We start from the raw sequence: 17,694 nt of genomic DNA on the forward strand, positions 1-17,694 counted from the left end.
GAGTGACTTTCAAATAAATTCATTTTACCTTTTTATACTTGCATAAAAAAGAGATTAAGCTAAAATCAATTGCAAAATATGATTTTTAAAAATACTTTGAAATTCAACAATTCATTTTTTTCTTTTTTTAACCACTGATAATTTAGTATTGATTTTTCACGTTTTATCTGAGGCTATTTTAATTTGTCATTTACAATATTCCTAAAGCCCTTTGGTTTGCCATGGAAAAGTGCAGCAGAGCAGCTAGAAAATGGTAACGTGACTCAGTGAAATTATATTTATAGGCACAGCAACAGAAATATTACAGAGTAATTCCACAGTGATTTTTTAGTCATACTGATGAACTATAATCTGTTTACACAGTAGTAGAGGCTATAGTTTATTGTTTTTTTTCTGTTTCTTTTTTTTTTTTTTTTTGTGAGGAAGATCAGCCTTGAGCTAACATCCATGCCAATCCTCCTCTTTTTGCTGAGGAAGACCGGCTCTGAGCCAACATCTATTGCCAATCCTCCTCCCTTTTATCCCCCTTTCTCCCCAAAGCCCCAGTAGATAGTAGTACGTCATAGTTGCACTTCCTTCTAGTTGCTGTATGTGGGACGCCGCCTCAGCATGGCCGGACAAGTGGTGCGTCGGTGCGCGCCTGGGATCCGAACCTGGGCCGTCAGTAGCTGGAGCGCCCACACTTAACAGCTAAGCCACGGGGCTGGCCCCAATAGTTTATTAGTTTGAAGTAAAGTTAAATTTAGACAAGTTCTGTAAGAGATTATTTCTACTCATTTTCAATCTAGAGTTCTAATCAGAGCTACTTAATCTTTGGACTACAGGAAAGCTACTTAAATGAATTCTCATATCTCCAAAATGAAGCTAAATTCTTCAATTTCCTTTCCAAAATTCCCATTGGAATGAGAAGTTAGGCAAGAACACATTGTAGGTACAATCTTGTGGAAATCATTCATATGCTGGAAATATATTTGGTGAGAGAGTTCAAGTTAGGATTCACAATTCTAAAACAGTCTAATTTTAAGATATTTATATAATTTACCTGTATTGAATATTTTCATAACTTTTTTTGTGTGTGTGTGAGGAAGACCAGCCCTGAGCTAACATCCATGCCAATCCTCCTCTTTTTGTTGAGGAAGACTGGCCCTGAGCTAACATCCATGCCGATCTTCCTCCATTTTATGTGGGACACCACCACAGCATGGCCTGACACGTGGTGCATTGGTGTGCACCTGGGATCTGATCTGAACCTGGGCCGCCAGCAGCAGAGCACGCACTAAACCAATACGCCATGGGGCCGGCCCCTCGTAACTTATTTTATTAACTTTAAGTAATGAAAATTATTTATTGATACTGAATGAATTTGTTGTAGCCAAATACTTGATGTCTATATTTTTGATTTGTTGAGAAAGATGTCAAAGGGGTTATGATGTTTCATAATTGCCTTTCCAAAATTACCTAAGCCACACAATCACAGGTGTCCTATTAGAAGAACCTATTTTGGTTTGCTAGACATCTTTCAAAAAATTTATACTCCTAACACTGCTTATTAGGAGAAAAACATATATATAGGTATGCATATTTTAAGAGTATGGTCATTTGTTACTACTAAATTGATTAAACAAGGATGCCATCTGACTGAGGCGGCTTTAACGCCATAATAGCCTAAGACAGCAAACCCAAACCTAAGCCTGAAATTCCTCAAGGTTAAGAAATCAAAACCTAAGGACAACCAATCACAGCCCACTAGGCTTTCCCACATAAGGCAACCATTTAAGCTCTATCCAATCAAATAATTCCCCTGATTTGCTTCTGCCTCTTCTCTATACAAGTCTTCCTCAGCTCTCTTTGGTAGAGAGCTCCTCACCACTTCCAGTTTGGTTCTGCCTGATTGGAATTGATTTTTGCTTAAATAAACACTTACAATTTCTTTTTTTTTTTTTGTGAGGAGATCAGCCCTGTGCTAACATCTGCCAATCCTCCTCTTTTTTTGCCGAGGAAGACGGCCCTGGGCTAACATCCGTGCCCATCCTCCTCCACTTTATATGGGACGCCGCCACAGCATGGCTTGCCAAAGCAGTGCGTCGGTGCGCGCCCGGGATCCGAACCAGCGAACCCCGGGCCGCCGCAGCGGAGCGCGCGCACACAACCGCTTGTGCCACCGGGCCGGCCCCAACACTTACAATTTTTAATATGCCTTCGTTTATCTTTTAACAGTTCATAGGTGTCATCTTTTTGCTGTCAAGATTGTCTCAAGACAATGGACAATAGATAAATCAATAAACGACAATGTTCTATCCACTCAAACTATAAAATTGGACACGTCTATAAATTCACAATCAATTATTTCATGGTGAAATGAGTCAATTTGAGGATTTGGGAATTGAATTTCTAAAGTCTGTTACCACATGTACATATATGATGTAATGAAATCTGATATGCATACATTTATAAAAATTATATGAAACAAATCAGCTCCAAGAAAATATTCCAGAATTGGAAAAGTTCACATTGCAATTACTCTTTTCAACTTGGAATTGGGAGGGGGGAGGAGAGGAAGTTGGAGAAATGCCAGAGTTAAAATTTCGTGAGAAATAAAGAACAGTTGAAAGAGCATTCCTTTACAAGTGTCTTTAAGGCTTTGAAAATGGCATTTCCCTTCTAGAAATCTCATGACTTTTAAAAAGTAAAACTTATGATAAATCTAAAATTAAGCAGAAGATAGTATTTCCCTCTGCTAACTCTCACCTCACTTTTTTCTGGACAATTCCAATGTGATTCTAAATGGCAATTTACACTGTCATTTTAAAAGCATTTCTCAGATATTTGCTAGGCATTTTATGGAAGGAGACACTGAGGCAAAGAAGTTAAGTTGCATACCCATAGTTAGATAAGAAAGCAGAAGTTAAGTCAATCTCAGAAACCAGATACCCAGACTCCTGGGCCTTAGTTCTTAAGCCACACTCCCATTTAATACATCCACTGTGGCTTTTACCATGACAAAAAAAAAGTAATTGGATCCATGAATGCAGAGCTTCAGAGGGCGCTATCAGCATTACACGTTATCTTTCATCTTGAAATTGCACAAAGCTTTATTAGACTGTTCAAAAAGGAAGTGTTATTGTTCTCATGTACCTCTCTCTCCCCAAAAGATGGCTCAAGTGGATTTATTAGGTGGCTGAATGCGAACACCAAAGAGGTTAAATTTAATTCAGGGGGAGATACTTTCCTCATGAACAGAAGAACTTTTGTAATGTTGGTGTTAAAATAGTCCCCTTGTCAAAGGACTTACGTCCTATGAGGTCCTCCAAATAAATTTAGAAAAGGAGAGGAAATTGACCACAGAAACTGTGTTTGGTACATTTGAGAACCAAAAAGTAAATTTTCATTCCATGGCACACTCTAATGTGGGAAGGTTAAAATGTCTTAGATTGGTCAACAACTAAGTTATATTAATCAAAAGCTGTGTTTATGTAAGCAAAGTAAAGGGAAGCATTGGTTTAGAAATTATTTGGGTAATTTAGGCTGAGAAATATTGCTTCATGAACCTTTAAGACATTTTGAAATCCAAACATTTTTCATTTGAAAAAAGTTAAATATTTAGATACCGTCTGTTTAAGGCAGAAGGTAAGATGTTTTGTTTTTATTCGAATATCTACTTACAGAATTTGGGTGGAAAAGAGTCTGTATAATGGCTTCAATTATTCACATTTATCTTATGTATTTGCCATAAAGAAAAACTAAGAAAGTGGCACTAATCTTTTAGAAATATGCACACATATATACATACACAATTTTATTAAATCAACTCTAAATAGTAATCATTGGAGGTTCTCATCCTTGTGTAAATTTACTAAAATCTTATCTCCATACTTCTCCACACTGGGACAATCTATTATTAATTTTTTAAGACCGTTCTAGGGACATTTTTACTCACCATTTAGAGAAACCAACAAGAGAAGAAAAAAACATTCTTATCTAAAACTTGAACTTATCAAAACTCACTTGTCTAGAAATTAGCCTGGGAATAGCCAGGCGCCGGAATTTCCCACTTATTTTTCCCCTTCCAGCTCTAAATAGTGAAGGGATAAGGACATTTCCAAATGTCTACCTTCTGGATTTTCAAATAGACCGTATTTAGAACTATGTGAGAATACAGCAATTAGCCTGCTTAATGATTTCAACACTACCTAGCTATCTTTTCAATTTTCAGAATAATTTTCATCCAGTGATATTGTTACAGAAAGTAAAAATGAAGCTGTCCTCTTACATCAAAACATCCACTTGTCCCCAAAACACAGTTCTTCTTTTTTTTTTTTAGGTTACAAGTGAGGTACCAAACAAAAGGGAGGTCAACAGGACTAATTATTCCTTTAGGTGATTTATGATGTGGGTATAATAAACAAGGAAGCACATGTAAAAAAGAAGGCCTCCTTCCCCCCATTCTAAATCTGGCAAATGGCTTTAGACAGAGCATGAACTCTTTGGCCAGCTGCAGTCCAATTACTCTGAATTTCCCTCCTCTCAACTCATTTTATTCAGTTATGCTATCTGGTGGCCCAAAGACATTTGAGCCTTTGCACCATTTTAGTCATTATTGTATCCCCAGGGACCAGGTGACCTGTACTACAATGCCCTGGTCACCCTGCATGGCTCCCATATTCCAACTGCCAGGGGTTCATGTTAACACCTCTGAATGTCTGAAGATCCCTCTACTACTTATGATTTTCTCTATAAATTCTTCTGAGAAGCCATCAACAACATTCTGATGAACTTCGTTAGCACTCACAAGGTAGATGAAGAACTATACCACAGGTATAGTTCTGTTGTGTACCTCCCCCAATCCTCCTTTTAACCTCAGGCTTTCATTCCCCCCAGTTCGGCCCATTTTGTGTAAAGCAGACATTTACATCAAGAGCTCAGACGTCCAACTGATGGGACTTAAAACCACACTCCTCTCAGACCTGGGATCTGGAGGGTCAGTCTTGGTGCTTCTTATTCCTCCAGTCCTTGTGGCCCATCAGAACTAAGATGCCCCAGTTTTGGTGCAGGGCATCCGATATAATTTCTACTATTTTCCTAAATTACATTTCTTCCAGTCCAGATAGATTAGTGATTTACTTCTGGGTTATGTACTTAAAATATTTTGGTTATAAAAATAATTCTACTCAAATGAATATAAAAATAAAAGCTTTTAAAAGTTCACATAAAAAGGAACCAATTTAAATATAAAAATCATAAACTAAAAAATATTTTTAAAATTTACCCATGAAGCATTTTAAGAGAAAATAGGTTCTTCTAAAAAAGATTAATAAATATTTTAATAACAAATTAAATACGACAGAAAAACCAAATTTTTGAGATAGATACCTGGCAATATCAGAACAATTTTAATTCCTAAAGTAGGGACTTGGATTTTAAAATAATAGAGGACTATGAGAATTGTTTTCAGAATTAACCATCCTGTGCCTTGGAGATTAATTCCTTTGCCTGTCAAATTTCATTAAAAATCTATTTAACTGCTTATATTTCAGCCTTTGTCCCAAACTGAAATAGAATTTACCATTCAAAATAATTTTCACAAGATCTCTATCATTCAGAATTATTTTATAGTTTGTAATGGTGGTTCGTACCACGAAACATATCCAGTTTCCTGGTCACTTCTGACCAACTCGTTAGGCAATGATAAGAAGCCAAAAGCAGCCTATTAGAAACTCAGCTCTAAGTTGAACTATTTTAGGCAGAACAACATCTAACAACACAGCTGTGTTTCTATTTGAAAGGACTGTCATGTTTTACACAAATGTATCTTGTACAAATGCATTTTTCAGATAGATCTTTTCTTCAGATTCAGTAGGAGGTCACAGTGTGTTACTCCAGTTACAGGAGTTCCACAAGGTTTCACTGGTGGGTAGTTTCATCCCTGCATAGAGGCTCTGCCGTTCTACATGGTCAGTAATCTATCCGCATTGAGGAGTGCTCTATCCTGCGTTACAATTCTGACTCAACGAATCAGATGTGTATTCATCCCGACTGTGCCTTTACAAACATGGACGAAAGCAGTCTTTCTCAGAGGCAGATATGAAACCCCAGAGAGAAAGGTCACTCTCCCTTTTTGCTCAGGAAGGAACTGATTACAGTTCAGTTTTGTGTGTGTGTGTGGGGGGGGGGTGGATAACAGGGGGGTGGGTATAAACGAAAAGGGACTCTAGTTGCTATACTCAGAGCCCAGCCCTTCTTTGCTCTTTCCCTGGAAGGGGGTGTGAAAGATACTTTGAACCAACTGATTTCCCTGCTTTGTTCCTGGGCCACTCCAGTCCAACTGTATCCTTAGAAATAATGCATGGCACAAATTCTCATTTATCTCATGCTCCTCCCAAACCACGAGCATGTCTGCTCCATGAGATCAGGATTTTGCTTTGCTGTTTCATTATCCCAAACACAAAGAGCCATGTCTGGCGTGTAGTAGACGCCAGAGACACAACTAAATATTTGTTGACTGAAAGAAATGAGCAATCTCCAATTTTCAATGATATTTTGTCCACCATTGTTTCCTCATTTATGTGTTGCTTGTTGTCCCATAGATTGGCTATATCATCAATTCATTCACTTATTCATTCCTCTATTTGTTCAACAACCATTTGTCGAACACTAACATATATTTAGGTTTTGTGCCATGTTCTCAGAATTCAGTGGGGAGCAGGTTGTTGGGGGCCTCTCTCTCTCTATCACTGCTGCAAGCTTCTTTTTCCTTGTAGAACAGTCTCCCTACCTCTCCCTTCTATGCCGCCCCCCAAAACAAACACAGTTTTGCTTTTACACTTTTTGTGTGTGTGTGTTTTCAGCCAATCACAAGGGAGAAAGAGGAAAGACCAAAAGAGCAGTAAATATTACAGAAATGTAATGTGGTCTTCTCTGTGGTCTATAGTTCCTGACACATTTATTGAAACTCTTTTAGAACATTATATTAGTTTGCTAGGGTTGCCCTAACATATTATCACAAACTGGGTGCCTTAAACAACAGCGATTTCTTGTCTCACAGTTTTGGGGGCTAGAAGTCCAAAATTAAGACATCAGCAGGTTGGTCCCCACTGGAGGCTCTGAGGGAGAATCTGTCCCATACTTCTCTCCTAGCTCCTGGTGGTGGATGGCAATCCTTGGCGTCCCTTGCCTCGGAGCTACATCACTCTAATCTCTGTCTCTGGCATCATATGGCTTTCTTTCCTCTGTGTCTCTCTGTCTCTTCTCCTCCTCCTATAAGGACACCAATCATACTGGATTTAGTGCCCACCCTACTCCAGTATGACTTCATCTTAACAAATTACACCTGCGAGACCCTATATCCAAACAAGGTCATATTCTGAGCTTCTGGAAAGGATGGGAATTTTGAGGGAACACTATTCAACCCAGTACAGACTACTTTCCTGCACTTTGAATAATACATAGAAAGAGTTCACCTGATGTCTCTATTTGTCCAATGTGTTATTTAGCAGGAGACTTTGTGAACTCATTCTTCTAGAAGTATTCCTAAAGATAAAGTAGGTCAGGATAACAGTCTTTCATTACAAAAAAATTATTTCATAACACGTATTATTATTTATCATTGTAGTAAACAAGAATTCTCAGCAAACAACAGTTTAAAAATTAAAATAGTAAAATTAAAGTTGCCTTTCATTAAAATTTTATATCTTTTTCATCCAAATGAAAATTAATGATTTTAGCCTTTTGGGGCTTTTCATTTTTTAAATCAGTGTTCGAATAATGGCAGATTGTGGTAGAAAACTAGCAGATATAGTATTGCTTGTTATTTCTGGCTTGGGTATTACATGGAATTTTACACATGTTCTCTATTCCTAAGTGTCATTAGCAAAGAAGAGAGGTATGTCAATGGTAGGCATTTGCCATTTGGTTTACGTTTGTCAGCATCTAAACCAAATTCCTTTTTGAGGGGCATACCCACATGGTAACCTGATGAGGTGGGTCTCAGTTTCAAACAAGACTCTTGTCAAACAAGAAGGGAACTGCTCCGTCTTAGTATTGAACTCTTGCGGGACTTTTCTTCGAAGAGAGTAATGATGTGTATTGATACAACCACCGTCTTCCTCCAGTCTCCTTCAGAAATAGAAATGATCGTGGGTACAATTTATTTAAGAGTCACTAAGTGCCAGCCTCTGTGAAAGTGGAAATAAATTTAAGTTCTTCATTTAATCCTCCTGATAAGCCTAGGAAGGGTGTGCCATCATCATCTTGATCTAGAAATGATGACAGGGAGGCTTAGCGCTGTTTTATTACCAGCTCACAGTGCCGCAGGTGAGTAGTAGGGAGCTAAGATTTGACTCCAAATCCCTGTAACTCCAGATACCCAGGTCTAAACCAATATACACACTGCCTGTCCCACTCTCTGAAGGGACTATTTCAAATATTTCCTACTCGCTATAACTCTGACTCCTCCACCAGCCCCTTAAATCTCAGCAGATGTCCATTCCTCCATGATCAAAGAGAGAACAGAAGCCAGGAAAAACAGAATACTTTCTTTTTTTATTTTATTATTTTTGTGAGGAAGATCAGCCCTGTGCTAACATCTGCCAATCCTCATCTTTTTTTTTGGCTGAGGAAGACTGACCCTGGGCTAACATCCGTGCCCATCTTCCTCCATTTTATATGGCAGGCTGCTACAGCATGGCTTGCCAAGTGGTGCGTAGGAGCGCACCAGGGATCTGAACTGGCGAACCCTGGGCCGCTGCAGCGGATCGCGTGCACTTAACCGCTTGAGCCACCGGGCAGGCCCCAACAGATTAATATCTCATCATTAGGACCCAACATTCAGACCTATCTGCTTCTATCCCTCCCTTGGGGAACACTTACTGCTCTACCAAACCTCTGGACCCCATCCTTTTTTGTGGTGGTGGAAACGAACTATTGACTCCACTTTGCTCTCTCAGTTCTGTCATGTCATCAATATTTAATATGCTAGGGCTTTAACATATTAACAAGAATCCTTTGCCCTTCAGCTAACAATCTCTCTCTCTCTTTCTCTCCTTCTTTTAAAAGACAAATCTCTAAAATGTCTATACTTGCTATCTGTGTGTTATCATTTCTCAATTCACTTATACTCATCTGTCTCATGCCTAATCATTGAACTAAATTATTTGCCTTAGTCCATAATGCAACCTCTGAATCCAATGGACAGTTTCAACTTCTAATTTTCCTTGACTTCCGAATAGCATTGGAAAGAGTTGCCTGGTCCCTCCTCTTGGCTTCCATTACAGCTCACACTCCTTGTGCTTTATCACTCTGCTTTTATTCTTAATCTCTTATACCAGGACCTCCACTTCTACTTTGATGTAATTTTTTTTAAGTGTAATCCTATGATAGACATATGCTTAGCTTTTAAAGAAACTGTCTACTATTTTCTAAAGTGATTGAACCATTCTGCATTCTTACCAGCAGGATATGAGAGTTCCAGATCCTCCATATCCTCCTCCATATCATCACCAATATTTGGTATGGTCAGTATTTTTAATTTTAACCATTTAATAGGTGTGTAGTGCTATCATTGTGCTTTGGTTTGCATTTTCCTAATAACTAATAACACTGAGTATTACTCAATGCATATTGGCCATCCTCATGTCTTTGGTGAAGTGTCTGTTAAATCTTTGACCATTTTTGTTGGGTTAGTTGTTTTCTTGTTATTGAGTTTTGAGATTTCTTTATACATTCTAGATACAAATCCTACATTCTAGATACAAATCCTACATTTGCAAGTATTTTTTTGTAGGCTATGGTTTGTCTTAATTCTCTTAAAAATGGCTTTTGAAGAGTCAAAGCTTTGTTTTGTGTCTTTAAATTTTGGTAAAGTCCAATTTGTCAATCTATTCTTAAATTGATCATGCTTTTAGTGTTGCATTTGAGAAATCTTTACTGAACCCAAATTCATAAATATTAATCTCCTGTTACTTTTTTTAAAAGTTTTATAGTTTAAAGTTTTACAGTTAGGTCCATGATCCACCTTGAGTTAATTTTTATATATAGTGATAGATATGGATCAATGTTCAATTATTTTGCAATGAATACCCAATTGTTCCAGCACCATTTGTTGGAAAGGGGAGACTTTCCTACCAAATTCCCTTTACCCTTTTGTCTAAAATCAACTGTCCCTATATGCATGGGTCTATTTTTGGACTCTCTATTTTGTTCCGTTGATCTATTTGTCTATCTTAATACCAATACCTAACTGTCTTAAAATTATCCTTAGTCCCAGCTTTGTTCTTCCTTTTAAAAAATTGTATGACTTGTATTTCCATCAAATTTTAAATTCAGCTTGTCAGTTTGCACATACAGCTTACTGGGATTACATAGAATCTACAGATCAATTTGGGAAAAATTGACATCTAAAAATATCGAGTCTTCTGACCCATGAAAAATGCATCTCTCTTCAATTTTTAGGTGATCTTTAATTTTTTGGTACAGTATTTTATAATTTTAACTGTTTAGGCCTTTCACATACTTTATCATATTTATTCTGAAGTATTTCATATTTTATGTTGTTATAAATAGCATTCTTTTTTCAAATGTCAGACTGTTTATTACTGTTGTTTAAAAATATAATTGATTTTTGTATATTGAGCTTGTAACCTGCAACCTTGCTAAAATCACATGTTAGTTTTAGTAGATTTTTATAGACTCCATTAAGTTGTTTATGTAGCTCACTATATTGTTTGCAATTGAAATCCATTTACTTCTTCCTCTCCAATCTCTATGGCTTCTCTTTCTTTTTCTTACCCTACTGCTCTAGCTGGAATCTTCAGAACCACGTTAAATAGAAGTTGCAAGAGCAGTTGTCTTTGTCTTGTTCCTGATCTTAGGTAAGCAATTGTCGGGCTCAATTTGTCTGCTTTTTTCTTCTCTTTCAAAGATTACTGTCCTAGGTTGCCTGATGTCCCATGTCTTGCAAACCATTGTTTCAAATGTTCTGTTTTTTGTTTGTTTGTTTGTTATTTCATATGTCAGGGTAAATCTGGTCCCTATTTGTCCACCTTTGCCAGAAATGCTAGTCCATTTTGGCCTTTTAAATGTTTAATGTTGATATTAGGATTTTTTTCTCTTCTGACTAAATATTGTCTTGCTGGAGAATGTTATCTACTTTCAGAGCTCTGATTATCATTTGTATACAGATGACTCTCACATTTATATCTTCAGCCTAGGTCTCTCATTTGAATTCCAAAGACATTTTTTGTCATCAATTCTACATACAGTTCCACATGAAAATTTCACAAATGGGTCAAATGTGGCACGTCAAAAATGAACCCATGCTCACCCCACCACTTATTTAATCTATTGAATTTCCCGTCTTAACAAATGGTATCATCATCTATTATTCATGTCAGAAACTTGGAAGTCACCCGTAACTCTACCCCATCCCTCAAATCCCACTCAATCACCAAGTCCTGTTGATTCTACCACCATAAATATATTTAAAAATCTTTTCATGGTTCCTTTCAATTATCTGTCATCTCATTTCTTTTCAAAGTCCTCTGTTATGAGTTAAATTATGTCCCCCCAACAGAAATGTTAAATTCCTAACCCTTGGTATCTGTCAATGTGACCTTATTTGGAATAGGATCTTTGCAGATGTAACTAGTTAAGACGAGGTCTTTAGGGTGGGCCCTAATCTGATATAACTGGTATTCTTATAAGAAGAGGAGGAGAAACAGAGGCCGACAAACAAGAGGAAGATAATGTGAAAACACATAGGTAGAATACTATGTGATGACGGAGACAGAGACTGGAGTGATGTGTCTACAGGCCGTGGTATGCTAAGGATTGACAGCAACCCTAGAAGCTAAAAGAAAAGCATGGAACAGATTCTCTTCTAGAGCCTTCAAAGACAGCATGACCCTGCCAACACCTTGATTTCAGACTTCTATTCTTCCAAACAACATTATTTTTCTTAAGCCATCCAGTTTGTGGTATCTGGTTATGGCAGCCCTAGGAAATGAACACACACCCATCACCTCATTTTAACAAGGGCCATACAAACAAACCTCTTATGTTCCACCTGGCATCATTCTTAGCTTCTTTATCTGCTATTCTCCACACAGAAGTCAGAATGGGCTTTTAAAAAGGCAAACCAGAACACGTGGCTCTTCCTAAAACTTTTAGTGGTTCCTTATTATTTCAAGGATGTAGTTGGGGATTTTTAGTGTGGCCTAAATATACCTCACCGGTCAGGTCTCCAGCCTTATCTCTCAAATGCTCTCTTCTCTACTTTGAGTTTTTTTCTCTTCCTCAAACTAGTCATGCTCTTCTTGTTTCTGAGTTTTCACACATCACTCCCTCTGCTTGGAATACTCTTTTCTCCCAAATCTCACCTGCCTCATCTAGTCAACTTCTATGTATTCTTTAGGGATGTAATGAGATGCCACTTCCTCAGAGAAACCTTTCCAAGTAACTGATGACAAAATTGTATATTTATTTTTCTTCCACTCTGTTCCTCCATTGACCAGTATAGGGACATATGTTCACAGTATAATGTGCTCATTTATTTAACTCATATAATTAATAAGATGTAGTGCAAAGTATATCCATGTATATGACTGTGCTCACAGTTTCATCAGCCTCAGTATCAACTATTTTCACACACCTCTCTTTCCTCCCTCTCCCCTCTCCACTACAGCTCAACATTTCCAGTATATTCCAGGGGGTGATATCATTAAAATTAATCATCCAAGCCCAAAGACTTGTAAGGCCTCAGAGTACTGGGTGAGGAGCACCAGGGAATTAGAGTGAGAGGAGAATGTAGGGAGGCAGGGATGCAAGAGCAGGAAAACCGTGAAAGACAGTGGAGCACAGGGAATGACACACTTTTGCCAGCTGGCTTTGAAAATGGCCTTAGTCTTACGTTTATTCAATTATTCATTAGTCAGTTTCCACATTTCACAAATCAATAAGTGGACAGGCTCCTTTTATGTATATTTACATGTACATTCTTCATTGGGGGCCCCCTCTTTTCCCCCCGAGACTTTTGTTGCTGTTGTTCTTTATTAAGGCCATCATGTGTGTTTTTTTTTTTAACCTGATATAATTTACATAACAATATTCTGATGGAGCCAGGGGATAATGTGATTTGTTCTATATTTTTATAACAAGGGCTTCTGAGTTCTGTACTCTGTAAGACACTGGCAATCACTTTTAATATTCCGTGTTTTTGGAATTTACATTTTAGAAATCGTTTACTTCCCTGAAACCTCTCCCCTTTGTTCATACAAAATATATCTAACTGTGAGAAGGCAGAAACTGTTAAACTATTAGAGGAGAATTTTTTTGAAAAGCTGGTTTGCAAGATAATAATCAAATACTAGAGGGAACGAAGTACATAATCATCAGTAAATTTGACGTGAAAACTAGAAAATGATTTAACTGATTTTGAAAATATAGCTATGTACTATTTTTAAGTAAAAGTCTTGTGTACAAAGGAGTGAGTTTCAAATATCTGCTTGTGTTTGGTCTAAAAATGAAATATTTAGAGGAAATTGATCATCAAAGTCCTGTTAAATGCTGTTCCTATAATTGCCTGATATCTATTTCGGCATTTCCGATAGAGTAAATGGAATGACCAGTGTCAACAGGCAACATTTAAAAAGCCATTTCTTGAGATTTAGAATACTTTTGCCACCCCTGGGGACACGCTTTAAATCTGGCAAGAACATTAGCTGATCGCGCTACTTCAATCTGACAGCTTCAGATTTTTAACAGGGGAAAAAGGCAGAACTAATGGATGTGAATAAGCTTAAAAGCCAGGGAACTTATCAATCACTGTAAACAGCTGTACTTTTGGAAGCTAATAGAGGTACTTCTAAAAACATAAAAAGTCAATAGATATTTTTCTGGTAACTAATAATTTCAATCAGGTCTTCTTCGTTTGTCTCTTCCCCAACCCCCAACTTGCCTACCTTCTTTTTTTATTCATAATATTCTTGTCAACATTGATAAACATGAAAACATTCTCTTCCTCATTGCATTCTACCTTGCAGAAAGGAATAACATGACATCTAATTGTATGAAAAGATAACTCAAAAGATGAATGAAGCAAATCAAATTATTAAAATGATTATAATTCTTTTTCTTCCCTTTCTGATTGTGTAATAGAGAACATGTACACACAATGTTATCTATAATTGGTACATTACCGGATAGTGACTATACCTATTTATCTTTTTATTCAACCTCAGGCACATAACATTTTACATATATATTTCAAAGAGATTGAAAACACAATTATCTGTTTTCCTTTACAATTATTTCAAAATATTCTACCATTATATTTCTTCACAGAGTCCTCTGACCCATTCTTTCCAGAACAAATTCATTTTAGAAGGGATGACTAGTGTGACAATGATTGAGGAAGCACAATAAAGCCCTGCTTACTCCACTAGAAAAGTGGAAAACATTTAATTTCATCCTTTAAAGGCTTAAGATCAGACCAAGTCATCAGGCCTTAGAATACTATGAAGAAAATGTACTCAATATGGAACCCCCAAGGCTACAAGCCTGTTTCAAATACCACAATGGTCCTCTCTCAAACTGAGAGGCCACTCCTCATTACCACAGCTTGACTGTTTTTGATAGAAGTTAAAAAGCATCAGGATTAATTTCCTCCCGTGCCCGATGCACTACATCATTTGCGAGGAATAACACAACACTTAAGACACAGTCATGCTCCAGCAAATGAACTGCTCACCAGGAGAGACAAACTATATAAACACACACGTTGCATTAGAATGTGACAGAGCCCAGTTATAGTGGGCAGTATCCATAGGACCGTGTGAGTAACTATCTATTTGATGTGTCCAGGACATTTTTGGTGGAAGGGAATATCTAAGCTGGCTTTTAAAAAATAAATTTTTTCCAAATAGAGAGAGTAAAATTTGTTTGTAAGTGGATAAAGCTTGATATCAAGCTTAATAGCATGAGCTCTGACATCAGGTGCCTAAATTTGAATCTCTGCTCCAACGTTTTCTGCTCTGTGACCCTGGGAAAGGTAATTAAACACAGTGCCTCAGTTTTTTCATCTGAGAAATGAAGTTTAATAAGTCATTTTAATTCCTTCAAAGCACCTAATGTTCACATTAGGTTTGAATCAGGTCTGCTGGGCCTTTTCTATTAGGTAATATTTCAATAATTGTTTTGTAGAAAGAATCTTTAATATCTGTAACGTTTTATAAGAGTTCTTTTTCCCCCAAAGAAGTCAGATGGGTTTTTCTACTGAGTAAAGTCGTATAAACAGATCAGAGTCTTCTTTTTTTTAACTTTCAAGTAGGCTAGACTTTTCTGATATAAGCTTTGCAGACACTGTAACTAAGTATCCACAGTTCTCAGGCAATCTTGATGGTTCTTATAAACCTTTGTCCCTATCTAGCAGATCTAGCTCAGATTTACCAAGAACAAGTCTCCTTGTCATGAGTGAGGCTTGGGAAACCAGAATTCCAGCTTATAAGTTTTTGGTGATTAGCACTTTGTCTGGAACATGTAAAATTTCATAAGTGTGAGTGGTTATTATCATCTGAAAGCAAATTCTATGAAAACAGAGGCCTTATCTACCTTTTCTTGAGTATGGAAGAGTTTTAATGTTATCAACTGATAGGGACATACCAGCAGATGTTCAAGTAGAATATTCCAGCCCAGGTTACACGTTAACTGATAACATCAGTGTGTCATAGTGAGCCGCTAACTTACTATCTCTTAGAATGAGACTTTAGAATAGACTTATAGTATGTTTATTCAATTTCACAGTCTTTCTGAGAAGCTACATTCAAATGCAGAAGTGTGGCAGGCAGACCCTAAGGTGACCCCATAATGCCCACCTCTTGGTGTCCACATCTTTGCATAATTTCCACCTCCTGTTGTTCACACATTTCTATAATCTCCTCCCCTTGAATGTGGGCAGGAGCTGGGACACTTCTAACCAATGGGTGATGGCAAAGGTGATGGGCTGTCACTCCAGAGATTAGGTTACATTACACAGGACTCCATCCTGGCTGACTGAGTCGAGACCTTCTTGCAGCCTGATGAAGTAAATGGTCATGTTAGGAAAGTCCTCATGGCAAAGAACTCTGGGTGGGCTTTAGGGACTGCAGGCAGCATCTGGACCTAATGGGGACCTCCAACCACAGGCAGCAAAAAGGCCAGTCATACAGCCACAAGGAAACGAATTCTGCCAAAGCCAAAAGAGTTTGGAAACAGATTCTTTCCCAGTCAAACTTCCAGATGAGAATGCAGTCCAGCCTGCATCTCGATTGCAGCCTGTGAGACTCTGAACACGGGATCTGGCCAAGCTGTGCCCAGACTCCTGACCTAAGGAGGTTGTGAGCTAATAAACACATGCTGCTTTAAGTCATTCAGTTTCACGGTAATTCATCACACAGCCGTAGAAATTAATACAATAGGCGATCAAAATGCTCCCTTTTGCTTGCTAACATTCCATCTCTAAATTATTATTGCAAGTTTTATGGTCACGTACATGCTACATTGTGAAATATTTTCATCAGTAAAACAAAAAACCCTGGAGATACAAGAGTCCTGTGAAGTTTTTTGAATTGCAAGTGAACTTAGAGAAAAATTCAAAGATGTTAATTTATCTCAAATAGTAATGAACATCTCTCTTCACCATTTTGACAGACTATAATGCAGTACACTGAACACGGCATTTTTGATTGATACTACTGACTGACCCTTCCTTACTTTTATAAATTCAAGCTATTGTCTTAGGCAGAATGCTAATGATTAAATGATTACTTACTAATTTTTATAAATTACTCTGAAAATATGTTTCCTATATCCTAAAACCATTAATAAAAAGAGAGTATTACTTCTGAATTATGGTTCACTTTCCTCCAGATGAATAGTAACTCAGCATCTGGTGAAGTAAAACAAAATAAGTGGAAAGAATTCATTTGTAAATACCTGTTCAGATGCAAAGCTGACTTGCTAGTAAAAAAAAAAAAGAGGGCTTTTTTTTTTTAGGTGATAGGATTGTAGTTGCAACTGTCTGATCAGTAAGTGATAAAACGCCATTTCTATGCACCTACCTAGCCTGAGGATTTTCATTTTTTTAATGTGTCTCAAGGTTAACAATTGACTTTTGTTATTGATATGATTAATCTGTCTGTCTGGGGCATATTTGCATATCGCACCTCCACAAAGCTCCTTCAGCTTGGGCTGATTTTTTTTTTTTTTTGAGGAAGATTGGCCCTGAGCTAACATCTGTTGCCAATCTTCCTCTTTTTTCTTCCCAAAGCCCCGGTACATAGTTGTATATCCTAGTTTTACGTCCTTCTACTTATTCTATGTGGGACACCACCTCCACATGGCTTGATGAGAGGTCAGTAGATCCGAACTGGTGAACCCCAGGCCTCTGAAAGCAGAACGTGCAAACTTAACTGCTACTCCACTGGGCTGGCCCCTGGCTGAATTTTGGTAAATACTTCTCCTAAAAAAAAATAGAAGGAAAAGAATGACGTGTGTGGTAGATAGCTACAAAGGAAGTCTTCTGCCCTCATGGCATCAGGCCTTTGTAGATAGGGTACTTGGTCCTCAGATAAAATATGTTAATTGTAGATCTCATTCCAAGGATGAGATGCCCTATTGTCTAATTTCTAACCATATACTAATTTTTATTGGAATTCATATACATAT

General features: G+C 37.5%; 1 protein-coding gene across 1 annotated transcript; it reads left to right on the plus strand.

Moving 5' to 3' along the window:
- Window positions 1-2,784: 2,784 nt before the first annotated feature.
- Window positions 2,785-16,308, plus strand: DAOA (D-amino acid oxidase activator). Its single transcript, XM_058547733.1, has 2 exons — window positions 2,785-2,858; window positions 16,128-16,308. The coding sequence occupies exons 1-2, from the start codon at window positions 2,785-2,787 to the stop codon at window positions 16,306-16,308; spliced, it is 255 nt and encodes an 84-aa protein (XP_058403716.1).
- Window positions 16,309-17,694: the final 1,386 nt, after the last annotated feature.

This window comes from Diceros bicornis, chromosome 9 (genome assembly GCF_020826845.1).
Source record: "Diceros bicornis minor isolate mBicDic1 chromosome 9, mDicBic1.mat.cur, whole genome shotgun sequence".
Taxonomy (NCBI): domain Eukaryota; kingdom Metazoa; phylum Chordata; class Mammalia; order Perissodactyla; family Rhinocerotidae; genus Diceros; species Diceros bicornis.